General features: G+C 42.4%; 1 protein-coding gene across 4 annotated transcripts in view; it reads right to left on the bottom strand.

Moving 5' to 3' along the window:
- patj (PATJ crumbs cell polarity complex component) overlaps window positions 1-16,111 on the bottom strand; it is a 129,150-nt gene that overhangs the window by 78,274 nt on the left and 34,765 nt on the right. For all 4 annotated transcript variants that reach the window (XM_056378377.1, XM_056378381.1, XM_056378380.1 and 1 more), the window contains exons 19-20: window positions 3,661-3,870; window positions 2,951-3,010 (exon numbers count right to left, since the gene is read on the bottom strand). In XM_056378377.1, the coding sequence (XP_056234352.1) occupies window positions 2,951-3,010; window positions 3,661-3,870 (270 nt within the window). The remainder of the gene's footprint in view (window positions 1-2,950; window positions 3,011-3,660; window positions 3,871-16,111) is intronic.

The following is a 16,111-nucleotide window of genomic DNA, read 5'->3' as shown; positions in this document are numbered from 1 at the left end:
ATTTACTGTGAGTAGTACTGCAGTACTGAGTGTACTGATGCTGGAGGACCAGAGTGTCCTCAGAGTACCCCCCAACCCCTCTCCACCCCCCGACTCACTTAAGAGAGAGAAGCTGCTGGTTGAGCTGATAGAGCACTTTATACCATCCAGCCATAAAGCTGAGTCAGCAGCTTCAGAGACAGAGAGGAGGGAGAGGGAGAGAAAAAGAGAGGGTGAAAGAAGGTGAACGAGAGGAGAGAAGAAGATGAAAGAGGAGAGGAAAAGACAGAGGAGAGAGGAGAAGGAGAGATGATCGAGGGGAGGGAAGGAAGGAAGGAAGGAAGGAAGGAAGGAAGGAAGGAGGTGAACGACAGAGGAGAGATGAAGGAAAGGAGAAAAATGAAAGATTAAAGAAAAAAAGAAAGCTTCAGCAGCAGGAAGAGAAAACATGGCTTCCTGAGAAGTGTGGATGCTATGACCCGCAGTCCCAACTGCAGAACAAACACTGATTTATCACCACCATAAAAGACTGTGTGTTCAGTCCCTTTTGTCTGACTGTTCGCAGGATTTCACAGAAACAACTCAACAGATTTCTTGAGCAGCTCAGCTCGAAGAGGAACTGAAGCACCACAACGACGGACATTTACATAGCACATCATGCTCTGGCTAAAATATCCTGAATGATGACACAGAAGTTCTTCACTGAATTCACTGATCCAACTAACACTATCTCTCTACTGTAAGCCACGCCCCTTTACCGCCTACACACACTCATCAATTAGATTTGTTTTCTTGCTGCTGCAAATGTAGTTTTTCAGAGTTTTTGGGCCACGCCCAAATATTCCACACCTTTTTTCAATGCACTGTGCAACTGCTGATAGATTTAAGAAAATCAACAAAGTTTACTATTAGACCATGCACTTCATGTCTGAAGCTTCTTCACAGTGAAAGCCTTGGGAAAAAAGATGCATCAGCCAATTTCACCACTATATTTCCTTCTCTGAGTGAAAGTGGCCCTGGAAGCTTCTGAAAGAAGAGTCAGTGTCAGTTACTGAGGAAAACTCGAAGGGTATTGACAAAGCAGATATTATTAGCTGGTTTTAGCTTGTCACAGATATATATCAGTCTATATATATTGGCCAATAACAAGTTTAGTTTTACACAGTGAAATATCCCACTGAGAGGGGGCGTCCTGTTGGCCTGGTGGTTCACAACATCCTCGGTCTCCTTCCTGTCTCTTCACTATCAAACAAAAAATTATCTTTTGAGTTGACCTTCATCATTCTATCCTATTAGACATTTGTGTTAAACCATGTCATAATTAGCGTATCAATTCATGAGGTCACACTGACCTTGACCTTTGACCACCAGATTCTAACCAGTTCATCCTTGAGTCCAAGTGAATGTTTGTGGCAAATGTTAAGAAGTTCCCTCATTCCTGACAGCCTGACGACATCACGCCTCTGAGTATTGGTGCAGAGGCATAAAAAAACTATCTTATGTTACTTTACTCAAAGGTAAAGTACTGTCGCCCTGAGAGCTCAACACACTGCAGCTTAAGAAAACACATGCAAACAGACAAAACAAACTGATGAAGAGGTTTTCTGAATTTGTTTGTGTTTTGTCTGTTTGCATGTGTTTTCTTAAGCTGCAGTGTGTTGAGCTCTCAGGGCCACCGTAGTAAAGACATCCAGAGATCATGTGACAACTTAAAGCAACAACGGGTCATACACTCACTCACTCACTCACTCACTCACTCACTCACTCACTCACTCACTCACTCACTCACTCACTCACACTCACTCACTCACTCACTCACTCACTCACTCACTCACTCACTCACTCACTCTCCAGGGAATTCTATGTAGAGGACCATTTATTGAGCTCATCGGTAAAAAGAAAAAACACTTTCGGACACTACATGGGTCATTTTCTCTGCTCTGTTTTCAGTGCAAGCGCAATGCATGATGGTATATATGGCTTGGTTAGTGACCATCGGTTGTAAACTACTTTTCATGATTCATTATGGGATACTATGGGTCTACTATAAAAGGGTATAATGATTCTCACTATACATTCGGACAGCACTACAAAACGCACTGTACTACAAAACTCCCTATATAGTGCACTATAGCCATTTTGTAGTGCTGTCTGAAGTAGTAGTGAGTGATTTCGGACACAGCGTCAGTTACGTGTTCGTTAGGAACAGCTGTCTCATCAACAGTCCTATAATGAATCCTCCTTCAGGAAGGTTCAGAGAGGTGTTAACTGTATGTGTTTTGTATATATATCAGTTGGGGAAATAAATATTACAAAGACCACATGTTGCATCCGTCACACAGTGTTCGTCTTCCATCAGTTTTTCTATCCAATTATTTTACAGCAGTGTAAACTGACACTGAACCTGTTGGAGGTTCCTCACAGATAAATCCAGTCTGCATCTGTTCCTCTTCAGTCCTGTCATGCTCTACATATTTATTTACATTTATTTATCTCTCCATTTATTTTTCTGTGGCAGCACCGCTCGTCTGATATCCAGACCAATAAAGCAAACTGCAGAGAAATGAGTTAAGAGAGGAGATAAAGAGAGAGAGATGAGAGATTTAAGAAAGAGGAAGGACGGAGGAGCACAAAGTCAGAGAGGGGAGGCAGTGAGTAATGTGACAGAGAGAGAAAATCTTAACAGTCCAATTAGAGTGGATTGACTTGATTAACACAGAGAGAGAGAGAGAGAGAGAGAGAGAGAGAGAGAGAGAGAGAGAGAGAGGTCTCTGTTTAAAATCCTCAGGCCTCGATTCAGACAAAGGAAAAACTCTGCAGACAAAACCTGAGCCACTTCCAGTCCGTGATGAAGACTGTTAGATGCAGGTGAAAGCTCTGAATAACTCCAGTTCATATAGTTTACAATATGTGAGAGTCTGAAGGTGTGTGTGTGTGTGTGTGTGTATGTGTGTGTGTGTGTGTGTGTTACCTTTGGTACTGGCAGCTGAGTGTGGCTGCTGTCCCCCCTCCTCCTCTCTGGTCCGTCCACCTGCACAAGCAGGAAGAAGATCAGCGTGAAATCAACGCATGGAGCTGGATGTTCAAACAGACACTGATGCTGCTCAGGTTCATTCACAACCAACAACCAGGAAGAACTCGACACACAACGAGAAGAGACTGAGGAGATCTGAGTCCTGAAGGACAAGGAGACTGCAGGACTCGTTTCAACAACTGCAGAGTTCCTCCGCTCTACTACAAGAAATTTGGTGATGACCGTTAGTCCTCTATGGCATGTGGTCCCCGTCCCTGAACTACAGGCAGACAGTTTGGACCACATGGTCTCAAGGTAGAGCTGGTCCATGTCTGGACCTAAAAGTAGGCTTTGGACTTACTACAAGAAATTTTGGACCTAAAAGTATGAGGTCAGCAACTAAGATTAGATGGTAAAGATGTAAAACTAAACCTAGAAGGTCAGGACCCTGAAACCCAAACGGTCAGGTCCGCTATTAAAATAAGAAGGTCTGGACCTAAAACTAGCTGGTCTGGACCAACAGCTGGAAGGTCTGGACCAAGATGTAGAAGGTTTGGACTTGAGCTAAAAGTGTGATTTAGACCTAAAACTAGAAGGTAGAGCATCTACAGAAGGTTTACAAATACATTTAGAAGACCTGGACCTAAAACTGGGAGGGCTAGACTCACCACAAGAGGCCTCCGGATACCAAGGCGGACTGTGCCAGGTGGGGCAGACTTCAAGACCTCCACAGCCTGCGCCAGGGTGAGCAGGTCCAGCTGGGTCTGGTTAACAGAAACCAGCTGGTCTCCAGGAAGGAGACCCCCGTGATGTTCTGCTGAGCCGCCAGGAACCAGAGACCGGATCACCATCACACAGCGACCTGGATCTAACGGGTCCTGGAGAGAGAGACAGAGACAGAAACATTCAAGCTCCACAGGAACGAGAACTGGGTGTCACAAAAAACCACAAACCACATTAAGTTCCCTTTCTGAAACTAGAGATATTATAATTATTATAATATTCAAATCCACGACTTAAGACACACGACCGCTTTGTGTAAATATTCTAGATGTCACACTTGTAGACATTAAATATAAACATAATGTAAGGTTTTTAATGTCAAAGTCTCAACTGACAGATCTGGTGTCTATTTGAGCTCCTCTGCAAAATTCTAAATAAAAGTTTGTGAGTTTGATTGAGGGTTGAAGGGGTTTTTAACTCCAGTGATCCTTGTTGTGTAACTGCTTTGTCAATGTACAGACAACAATAATCTTAACAACCTTGTAAATTAATTGAGTGAGATTGAAAAGAAGAAGGAGGCAAAGTTAGAGAAAGACAGTGAAATGAAGATCTAAAGACGGACGGGATTACAGGAGCAAAAATACTTAAACAGTCTGTTGTTCAGAATAATTCAAGTCCACCCAGGATCCAGATCAGTTAACCCTTCACCGTTCATATGGTTCCTTCTCTTTGATATGGTTCGTTCCGTTTCTACCTGAGGACAGTAAAGAGAACTGGTCTGCCCCAGAACTGGTCTACAGTGCTATTCAGAACATACTGACATCCCCGAACCTTCCCTCCAACAACAAGCAGGTCTGAGGTCTGAAAAAAATCCCATCACTTCCCAACACAGGGGAGGCAGACCGAGAGAGGAAGACACACTCATTATCACCCTCTCATCATTCAGAGTGTGGACCTCAGCAGAGCAGCAGAGACACAGGCAGGGGGAGACAAAGACCAGAGAAATGACTGAAAATCCATTTACACAAACACACAACACACACACAAACATGCGGAGGTGAAGCTGATAGAACAAAAGGCTTCACTTTCTAACCATCCAGTTTGACAGGAACCAGCAGAGAGGAGGTCAAAGGTCACAACACCCAAACGAGAGATAGAAAAATTAGAGATGTGGAGGTGTAGAGAGAGGAAGGAGGACGGGAGGCGACCTCAGGAGACAAATTTAAACCCGTCAGTAACATAAGAATTGTTTTCAACCTCCTGTCTGTCAGATGACTGGAGAAACAAAGAGCTTCATGACTTTAAAACAAGAGCTGGAACATGTGAAGACCGTCAGTGAAAGTCGACACCAGTTCAGCATCAGGAGGCTGATGTGAACATTTACAACAGTCAGAGGCTGGTATTAAAACAACGTGTGACATGACGTGAACGCAGCACGACAGGACTTTAACCACCTGTTTGACAGCCAGCTCTCAGGAGTTAAAGTGACATCTAATATCATAACACACTCAGTTTTCAGACTGCGGATAATCCGAGATCTGACTGTTGACATGATGTTTCGCTCTGTGGCGTTCGGATGTTTGGTGCTCTGCTCTGTGCTTTATCCGAGAGCTTGGTGTTAAATTAGGAGTGTCTTGGTTATTCACTATGAAGTCGATGAAGGCTGAAGACCACGTCTGATGGAAGCAGTCTGACGATCTGCATCTAGGTTAAAGACCTTTGTCCAGAGTGAAACACATGCCCGACATGAAAAGAGCTAAATCTCTCAGAAAACAAACACTGCAGACAGATGATAAAATCATTGCTTCATGGCCGAGTTTATTCATCAGCAGGATTACACAAAAAGTCCTGAAAAGATTCGCACTGAACTTGTCACAGGGATGGGTTGTGGACCAGGGAAGAACCCACTAAATTTTGGTGCAGATTAGGATCATGGACTACGAATTTAAATTTTTTTCTGTGCAGTCTGGTGTATGTTGGTTGAACCTTTGTGGCGGTCTGAGTCTGAGCGCTTCTAGTTTACATATTTCTCTGTTTTTGTATTTTAATCTTCTGACGATAAAATCCTTTTTTTTTTTCTTTTCATCAAGTCATCAACATAAATCAGGTTAATGAGCAGAGCTCCACTGTGTTCAGATATAACAACACTTTAAATCAAAGGTTGTCTTCTTAACTTTCAGTGAGCAGCTGAGGTCATTGTTTGGTAAAAAGCTGCACTGACCCCGTTCACACTGAAACACCAGAGTGGAGTTTCAAGATTTACACTCTCTGGAAGCCGTTTGGAAAAGATCCGTCCTGAAAGGAGAGAGAGGGAAGTTTCTGTCTGGACGGAGTGAAACAGAAGTGTAATGTGGACACACTGTTAGACAGAAGGGTTGATTGTATGATGTTTTCTCATGTTCTGCTCTGGTATAAGAACATCAGACAACCGTCTATCTGTCCACATTCATGTATGTACTGCAGAGTGCAGAACAAGGTGGAGCTTTATTTTCTCATTTCTTCAAAGAAAGAAAAAACATGTAATATTGGTTCAATAATTTTTTTTTTTTCGGGGGGGGGGCAGTTGTTGATTTCCAGAGGACTGTCCTTCAAATAACTGTTAAATTTAAATCTAAGCCAATATGTATCATGAATTTATTACTGTAAACTTTGCTCTTTATGTGCGTTGAATTATATACTTTCCACTTGTTGACCTGCTGTGTACTGACTTGTCATGTTTTCATTCACCTGTAATGAGTTCTTTCTCTGAAACCTTATAGGACGTTATTAAAGTTTACACAGCTGTGACATGAAGTGTCGCGTATAAGTGAGATGTGAGGATGTAGATATGAGCGGGAACATCAGTGTTTTAGACTTTTTTTGTTAAGAACCTTTTAAACTAACCAGAACTCTGGAGGAAAGTAACGATTAACTTTATACTCAAACACAGAAGGAAAACTTTGAGTGTTCATAATGTGAAGAGATAAACTCCACAAACTCCCCTCGTCTGTGCTGCGTCTGTTTAACCGGAGCAACCAGGACGACGGCCCGGCCCTGCCAGAATCCAAACCCCCTCAGAGACTCGCACACCAACCACGAAACCCTCTCCTGGTTAGAGTCGATGTACATTTTGTGAATTCCCCTGTGCTGAACCCTGGGCATCGCCCGCGCTGCAGTACGAGCTGCTGTGCCAAGTTTCAGGCTTCCAGAACAAAGCCACACTGTATTTTTAGACTCAGCAACATGGCTACAGGTGGTGAGGAGTCAGAATTCAAGTCCTCTACTCCTACAAGATCCTCCAGAAAAAGAAAGGCCTCCGCTGTCAGAAAGTGGAGGAATCAGAAAAACGTAGGAGAGAGCGAGCAAAAAAAGAAATTAAAAATGTACTTTGCCAGAAGAACAGATAACAATGAGGACGTTTAGGGTTTTTTTGGATGTGTAGGTTGCAGGGTGTCTACACAGAGTTGGACTTTTTGAGACCTTTATGTTGCCAGTTAGATGGAAATTGGGGATTTTACAACTGAAATAAACACCAAGTATTTTTAGGAGCTCTGACACTGAACTTTAGATTTTTACTTTATTTTCTATTTTCCATTCAGAGCCTCTGAGTTCTGATAATAAGAACAACTCACTTCCAACACTTTCTCCATTTTCTTATTATTAATATACATTTTACGGCCAAAAACATGCAGACACTGCTGTCTATATAATTTTGATCCAGGGTCTGTTTTTCCTGGTTTGGGATCCAATGAAGGCAACTGACTGATTTCAACATGTCAGTGCCCCCCGTCCACAAAAAACAGCTCCACAAAGAACTGGTTTTCCGCTGGTGTTGGAGAACTTGACAGAACCCCATCCAACACCTCTGGAATGAATTGGAACACTGACTGTGAACCAGGGCCCGTATTCACAAAGCATCTTAAGGCTAAAAGCAGCTCCCAACTTGCAGATTTCTCTCTCTTAAAAATAATTGGTGTGTCAGTCCTAATTTTAGGACTCCTCATTTTTTGACACAGTTTTTCACTATTGCAAAAACAAGTTCCTGAAACTAGGGCCCTGTTTGTCAAAGCTCCACACACACAAACCAAAACCATATACACAAAAGACAAAACATCTTACATCTCTTGCAAAAGAAGCACTACATCAAAAACTGAATAAACTCTTCTAAAAATGACACTTTAGCTTCCAAACTTTACACACAAACACCAAATATATAGATCTTTCCACCGCCAACTGCACATCACTGTGTTAAATCTAAAATAGTTTTCACATTTCTCCTCTTCTCATGATATATACTGAGTATAAAAACACTATTACTGTATGTTTTTGACATTTACATTTGCAGCATGCTGTAAATATGAACACAAAGACAAAGGGGAAACAAAATCTCTTCATTCTCAATAGTGAACTGAAGATGACATGAACATACTGTACTGTAAAATACAGTAGGCGTATGTAGTATTGCAGTTACTGTCTATCCTGTCTCTGATCTCATCTGTAAGAATTGTCCTATTTCCTGTCCCGTCCTCTCACCACTCCCTGTGCTCTGTGTCCTCTTGCTCCTCTTCCTTCTTCACCTCTTCCTCTTTCTGGTCTGCCTCTTCCTCCTCCTGCTCCTTCTCCTCTTTCCATTTTCTCCTCTTGCTCTTCCTCCTCTTACTGGAAAACATCTTCCTCTAATTCTTTCTCCAAAATTGTCCTCCATTGTTGATCACACCAAAGAGCAAACCTGACTCGTATTTATGGTGATCAAGCTGTGATTTCTGCGTGATCTGATTGGTTGCATGTGTCTTCACATGTGCATCCTGAGGTCAGGTGATTGCTAACTGAGCGTGGTGTTTCAGTGGCAGTGTTTAGCAGCTAACACACAAAGGCTTTCAGTTTTGAATGATGTGTCTAATGTAGAGAGGTGTGTTTGGTGTTTTGCAAAAAGTGTGAGGCAGAGAATGTGTGTATAGTTGTGCAGGTCTAGGCTGACATTTTGCTCCTTGTGTGTCGAGTTTCAAAATCTGTGTATTATTTTAGATTTTTATTTGTAAGCAATCGTAAAAAACTGAAAAAGTAATTCACAAAGCCACTTAGCGCTAAAAGTAGCACCTTAATCTGGGAGAGGTTAGAAGTAGTGAAAAGAATCTTAAAGGGCAGCTGTTATTCCACGTCACAGTGCTCTGGAAACCTTAAAAGATGCTGATTTACTTAAAAGGTACAACTCAATTAGGAGGGAATAATGATCTTTGTGGATTTGTGAAAGATTAAATGAAATCTACCAACTGAAACAACCCGATCAGTGCGGAAATTAAGTGTTTGGCAACGCTGTGTTACTTGGCAACAGAGAAAAGTCGATAATTCCCCCAAACAATAAATGTGCTCTGACCCGACATCATAGGACAATTCATACGATTTCCTTTAGATGTTCGACAACTACTGAGAAGTAAAGCAGCTTCATGGTCGGTCTACACACTGTGAGAGAGATGGAACACGTAAAAATGATTGCACCACAACGAGACGAGGAGGTGTTTGAACACACAGGCTGTATTGGATGCTGTCTCTACAGCTGTAGACATTGTTGTTCAGTGTCCAGGATCTACACACGAGTCATGGATCTGAGTGGAGAGTGACCTGATCAGCTGATTGAAAGGATCATATTCCAGCTGGATGTCACCTGGTGGGGGACAGGGGAAACCTTCTCACACCTCAACCCACAGCCAGGACCACAGCTACATTACAACAGGTGCAGCTACAGCAGGCTGTGGTCATCAGCCATAGCAACGGAGTCGCACTCTTAGCTCAGGAGTTTTTGCTTCTCCTTACTAAAAGTTGGTCTCAGCAGCTTTGTGAAGAGGACTCAGAAAAAAATGATTAGTGAAAAACTTTTAGCGTGACTTAGGAGAACTCTTAGTGGTAAGAATATGGGCCCAGACCTGATTATTAACAGCAGTTCTGGACCTCACTGATGCTCTGGTGTCTGAATGGGAGTGAAAATCAACATCTGCTGGAAAGACTGAAACCAGGACAGTGGAGGCTGTGAGAGCAGCAGGTTAATGAACATTGAGTCAGAAATCATGTTACACTGTCACATATGGGAGGAACGTAAACTGTACATACCAAATATGAGAAAAGGCTTTTTTTTGGATATTACAGTGCGGCCGTATTCACTCCCCAGAAATAACAATGGTTTACGTTCAAGTGACAGCGCCCTCTAGAAGTCTTAGGAGTTGTGACACGTATACGTCAGGAGCAAGGAGGAGCCCAAACCAAACCTGCAGAGCAGTGTAAGATCATAACGTTTTACTTTTGCAGCAGTGATTTGTAACTGTTGAAGACACTGACAACACTGAGGATCAGATCGGAAAACACTTTCAGAGCACGTTTGTCATTTAAGTTGGAGGATTTAGCTGAAAAAACACTACAACTATTACAGTTTGCCTCTCAGTCACTCATTCTCTCTCTCACACACACACACACACACACACACACACACACACACACACACACACACACACACACACACACACACACACACACACAGGGGGCGTTCAGTCCATCTGGAGGGGCAGTTTGACTCGAGTCTCCCTGGGAATGAGATCTTCAAGAAGTTGGCTGTTCACGTAAACAACAACTGAACATCGACATGTCACTATGATGGATCTGATCTAGTCTGATTCATTTGTACAAGAGGCTCAGGTAAACCACAGGTGTAACTGATAACATTCAAAACCACAGGAGTCCGTGTTGGTGAGCCAGATCCAGGGTCCTGGTGTTGTACATGCTGCGACAACTGAGCCACTTGACTAAATTTGTTTCACCTTTGCTTTTACTGCTTTAACACGCCAAAATGTCTGAATGTCTGAACTGACGTTTCTCTGATGGTCGACGTGCTGTGCAGAACAAAATCTTTCACAGGTGTGAAACTGGTCACATTTTAAAAGTGTCAGGTTTTAGTGGAAATTATCAGCGCAAGTCCAGACAGACAGATCAGCTCTTCTCTTATTGCCTCCAACCATCTTTCACTCAACTCTGACAGCCACAGAGTCAGTAACAGGAAACACTTTGGCAGCAACGCTTGCCCGATGTGCCCTTGGGCGAGAGATATAGAGAAAAGAAGGGGGGGGGGGGCAGTGTAGAAAAGGTGTTGCAAAAAGGGGGCAGGTGAGGACGATACAGTCCAATTATTTCAGTTAAATATATGTCAATAATGCAGAGGGAACATACAGTGAGTTTTACAGTAACACAGACGAGGAAGTGAGTTCAATAAAAAAAAAAAAAAAAAAGAATCTCAATGTCTCCAGATAAAGTAAATAAAAATAAAATAAGAGCGAGAGAGTGTGTGTGTGTGTGTGTGTGTGTGTGTTTGTGTGTTCTTCGACTGTATCTTTGTAAGGACCTATCAGAGTATCAGAACACTTTGAAGATATTTTAGAAAAATTTTGACAAGTGAGGTCATTTCTGGAAAGTGACAATATTTTTGGAAATTTAAGACATTAAGTAAAAACGATAATATTTTATTGCTTATTTTGATTTTGCACAGTGACGAAAGTTAAGGACAAGTTTGGGACATGAGGAGATTTTTGAAAAGTCAAGACATTTTATCTTCTCACGTTTGTGTTTTACATGGTGACGTCCTTTACAGAAACTTCCTCTTGTGCATCATGTTCAAGTAAAGAAAACACACATTTTGGAAAAGTGGTGGCATTTTTTAGAAAGTGGCGAGATTTTGGAAAAGGAAAATAAATGTTTGGGGTAAAAGTATATTTTTGCAGAGTGGGGTCATTTCTGGAAATATTATGGAAAGTGGGGGAACCTTTGAAGAAGTTTCTGTAGGTGAGGAAAGTGACCACACGTTTGGGCATAAATACGTTGCTGAAAACTCATTTCATGTTCCCACGTGTGTGTGAGTTATTTTATAATATAAACTTTTTGTTAATGTGTAAAGAGGATCACTGTGGAAAGAGGACATTTGTTTTGGTCCTGGCTTCTTCAAAAGACAGCTTTAAAGTTAAACTTTTCAGGCCAGGAACAGAGTTAGAGGAGTTATGGTGGGAAACATTATATCAGAGAGGGTCCTCATGAATGTAGAACCACAGACGTGTGTGTGTTTGGTTCAAGCTGGTCTCTGAACAGAAGCTGCATTGTTCAGATCTGAGGCCGAAGCCAAAACCAAGAAGCAGCCATCACACACACACACACACACACACACACACACACACACACACACACACACACACACACACACACACACACACACACACACACACACACACACACACACACACAGGTGATGTCATCACACTGCGAACTATAGTACAGTAACAACACTGTCTGATGTCTTATTGGCTGTTGAGGATATTCAGACGTTACAGCTGCTGTTAGGCCTGGAAACTTAAAGAGGCTGAATCACCTGTGATCTATGAGGTTATGAGATTACACACAAAATAAACACACAGTCACCTGTACAGAGTGTCAATCACAGTACACCAGAAATTGACTGAACTCTGGATGATCAAGTCTGGACTTCAGAATATTTCAGAATTAAAATTTTCAAAAAAGTCAAACAGAAAAAGTCAGCTGGCGACAGCTGATAAAATCACCAGGCAACAGCTGTCATGTCAACCAGTGATCAACAGCTGAAACCAGCTGATTTAATCTATCAAATCAGGGATCCATTGATCAGAGACGATTGTGTTTGTTACAAAAATATATTTGCATGTTTGCATATTTCTAAAGAGAACGCATACATGCACAAACCGTATACCGTATACAGTGCATTGCTGCTGCTGCCCAAAACAAACCTAATAAGTAGAGTTTACCCACTACCTGCATGTGAGGCATTCAGGGCACTTCCGTGAATTGTAGCATCTAACTATAGTCTGCATTTGAGTCATCTGTGAATTGTAGAGATAGAGAAACAGAGTTTTGGAAACTCTGCTGGACCTATTTCAGTTGGAAAACTCTGGGGTTGTGTTTTATTTTGAAAACTCTGGGGTTGTGTTTTATTTTGAAAACTCTGGGGTTGTGTTGTAGTCTTGATGGACAGAAACTGAGACCTTTGTAAACGACGATGTCACACCCACAGTCTCTCCTGATTGGCTCTCATCAGCCTGGACTACCAGTGGTGAATACAACATGATAATGCATCACAGTGTTATTGACCTTGTTGTCTTTGCTAGCAGCTGTTGTTCACTTACATTCTCTATTTTAATGCCACAACTGTCCTTGCTGTTCCTCCTTTGGAGGATTTTTTGCAACTAATCAACCTCAGAGTAACAATCTGCTTTGTGTTTACACCGGCTCGCACATGCTCAGTGTAGGTGACTGCTCATACATGTATGAGTTTTCAGGTGTGATAGTGTGAATGGAGATAATTTCTGATATGGAGCTAAAATGCTCATCTGGACGGAGATCGATTTCATTTTAAAATACAGTTTTAAAATCAAACAGTACTAGTCTGGACATAGCCTTTGATGTGCTTCTTTGCCTGGGGCCCCACAGAGTCTAGGATCGCCACTGTGTAGTGAAAAATTATGATGTTAACACCAGCTCCAACATTTTGTATGACTGTCATTACACAATGAACACTGTCTGTATTAGCAGTTTCATCCTTATAAAGCACAAGGGAGCAGCTTTTTAAAGGTACAATAACTGTGGACCATCACTATTATGTTGTAAAATTCTGTCATTTAAATATCAAGACTCAGCAGGTAACAGACTTCATTTTCTTTCCCCGGAGAAAAGTTGGATCATCAACACTGAGTGTGAAAGAACCAAAAAATCCCACTGACTCAAATTCAGTTCATGAATGTTACCAAATAAAGGGACACACTGGACAGTATTAACACTGAGCAGTATTAACTATTAGTAATAACAATTAACACCTACAGGAAGTCAGTACATGTGTGTAAACATGAGACTGGGTGCAGAGACACCAGCACTGACTGATACTGAAGGGGAACTTAACTGTTTTAAACTTTAAACAACTGTTTAAAGTTGTGTGTGTGTGTGTTTTTCTCACAACTGAAACACACACACACACAGGATCAGCCGTCTTATTCCATCATATTACATGTAAATGAATGTTAAAAGATCATTTCTTATTTCCTATCATGAAGTTCAAATGTTGAAAAATACAAGATAATGATTTCACCACACACACACACACACACACACACAGATACACACACACAGATACACACACACACACACACACACACACACACACACACACACACACACAGGCCCCCTGGGCTGATACTGTATGTGCAGTCTGACATGGATGTGGACCAACAGGGAGTTAACCTGCAGCTCCCTCCACTGCCTCAGCTGGATCTGACTGAGGAGGAGGAGGAGGAGGTCTTGGAGGTGAAGCTGTGCCTAGAGATAAAGTGGATGGATGGGGGGAGAAAACACAGCAGAGCAGGGTTTCCCAAATTCATTCCCTAGACAGTGATGAAGTCTGAGACTCCCACTCACAAACCAGAAGATGTTTAGTTCAGAACGAGCTGATTTTACTGATTAAGCTTTAAAGAAACATGTCAACATTTTGTGAAATACACTTATTCTCTGTCTTTCTGATGATGGCATGTCGAGATATCAATCTCATCAACAGCTTAGTCGCTCCGTCGAAAGTTTAAAATACAACCACCAACAGCACTAAATCCCAATAACTAACATGAAACATCTCATCTGGGTACTGCAGTATTTAAAGCTCACTCAGATTTATGGTGCCAACAAACTGGGAAAGCTGGTGAGGAAGGCCAGCTGTATGGTGGTGATGGGACTGGACAGTGTGGAGACAGTGACAGAGAAGACATGTATGTGCACATACAGCTACAGCATGAGGCTGGACCAAGTCTGACAGGGCATCAGGGAACACCACATGGACTCACACTGACTCTGATCCCGAGTCGTAGCTGTGACAACCCCTCCCACTCTGCTTGTGGCTCCTGGTGTTTTTCCCTTTTCTTTCTTTTCCTTCCTGTTTAGGAGGCTGTCAGAGGAAAGAGGTGTGTCAGGAGGGTAAAGCCAGACCTGAACCCACTTCCCCTGAAGGTTATAGAGGGGATAGAGAAACCAGTTCTCTCTCTCTCGATCTCTCTCACTCTCCTCCTACGAAGCTTTATTTTATCACTTTATTGATTACATATTTTACACTTCGACGCATTCATGCACTCACCCCACCACTGATCTTACTGATATACATGTTTGGCTTATTATTAGTTAAAATAAATTTGATTCGCTCTAAACTTTATTTATTTATGTGCTCTCACTTGGTTTGTTGTGAATTTTGAGCTGGTTCATGACAGTAGCGCTGCGCTTTAGACTTAGGATTTACAAAAATCCTTCTACAGCATAGACACACAAAGATCACACATGTGTATATACTCACAGATCTATCTTATTTTATTTATTATTCCTATATCTTATTTTATTCCTTTACTTGTGTCTGGTGTACAGGTACACTATATTGCCAAAAGTATTCACTCAACCATCCAAATAATTTAAATCAGATGTTCCAATCACTTCCATGGCCACAGGTGTATAAAATCAAGCACCAAGGCATGCAGACTGTTTCTACAAACATTTGTGAAAGAATGGTTCGCTCTCAGGAGCTCAGTGAATTCCAGCGTGGTACTGTGATAGGATGCCACCTGTGCAACAAGTCCAGTTGTGAAATTTCCTCGCTCCTAAATATTCCAAAGTCAACTGTCAGTGGTATTATAACAAAGTGGAAGCGATTGGGAAAGACAGCAACTCAGCCATGAAGTGGTAGGTCACGTTAAATGACGGAGCAGGGTCAGCGGATGCTGAGGCGCATAGTGTGCAGAGGTCGCCAACTTTCTGCAGAGTCAGTCGCTACAGACCTCCAAACTTCATGTGGCCTTCAGATCAGCTCAAGAACAGTGCGTAGAGAGCTTCATGGAATGGGTGGCAAAGCGTTGGATGCAGGGGTGTAAAGCACGCCACCACTGGACTCTAGAGCAGTGGAGACGCGTTCTCTGGAGTGCCAAATCGCCCTTCACCATGTCACCATGTCACCATGTCAGACTTGTCACCAAGTCTGGGTTTGGCGGTTGCCAGGAGAACGGTACTTGTCTGACAGCATTGTGTAAAGTTTGGTGGAGGGGGGATTATGGTGAGGGGTTGTTTTCCAGGAGCTGGGCTTGGCCCCTTAGTTCCAGTGAAAGGAACTGTGAATGCTTCAGCATACCAAGAGATTTCGGACAATTCCATGCTCCCAACTTTGTGGGAATGGTTTGGGGATGGCCCCTTCCTGTTCCAACATGACTGTGCACAAAGCAAGGTCCATAAAGACATGGATGAGAGAGTTTGGTGTGGATGAACTTGACTGGCCTGCACAGAGTCCTGACATCAACCCGATAGAACACCTTTGGGATGAATTAGAGCGGAGACTGAGAGCCA

Source organism: Seriola aureovittata, chromosome 6 (genome assembly GCF_021018895.1).
Source record: "Seriola aureovittata isolate HTS-2021-v1 ecotype China chromosome 6, ASM2101889v1, whole genome shotgun sequence".
NCBI lineage: Eukaryota > Metazoa > Chordata > Actinopteri > Carangiformes > Carangidae > Seriola > Seriola aureovittata.
The sequence above is the reverse complement of the archived record's forward strand: the minus strand, read 5'-3'. Positions and strand labels throughout refer to the sequence as shown.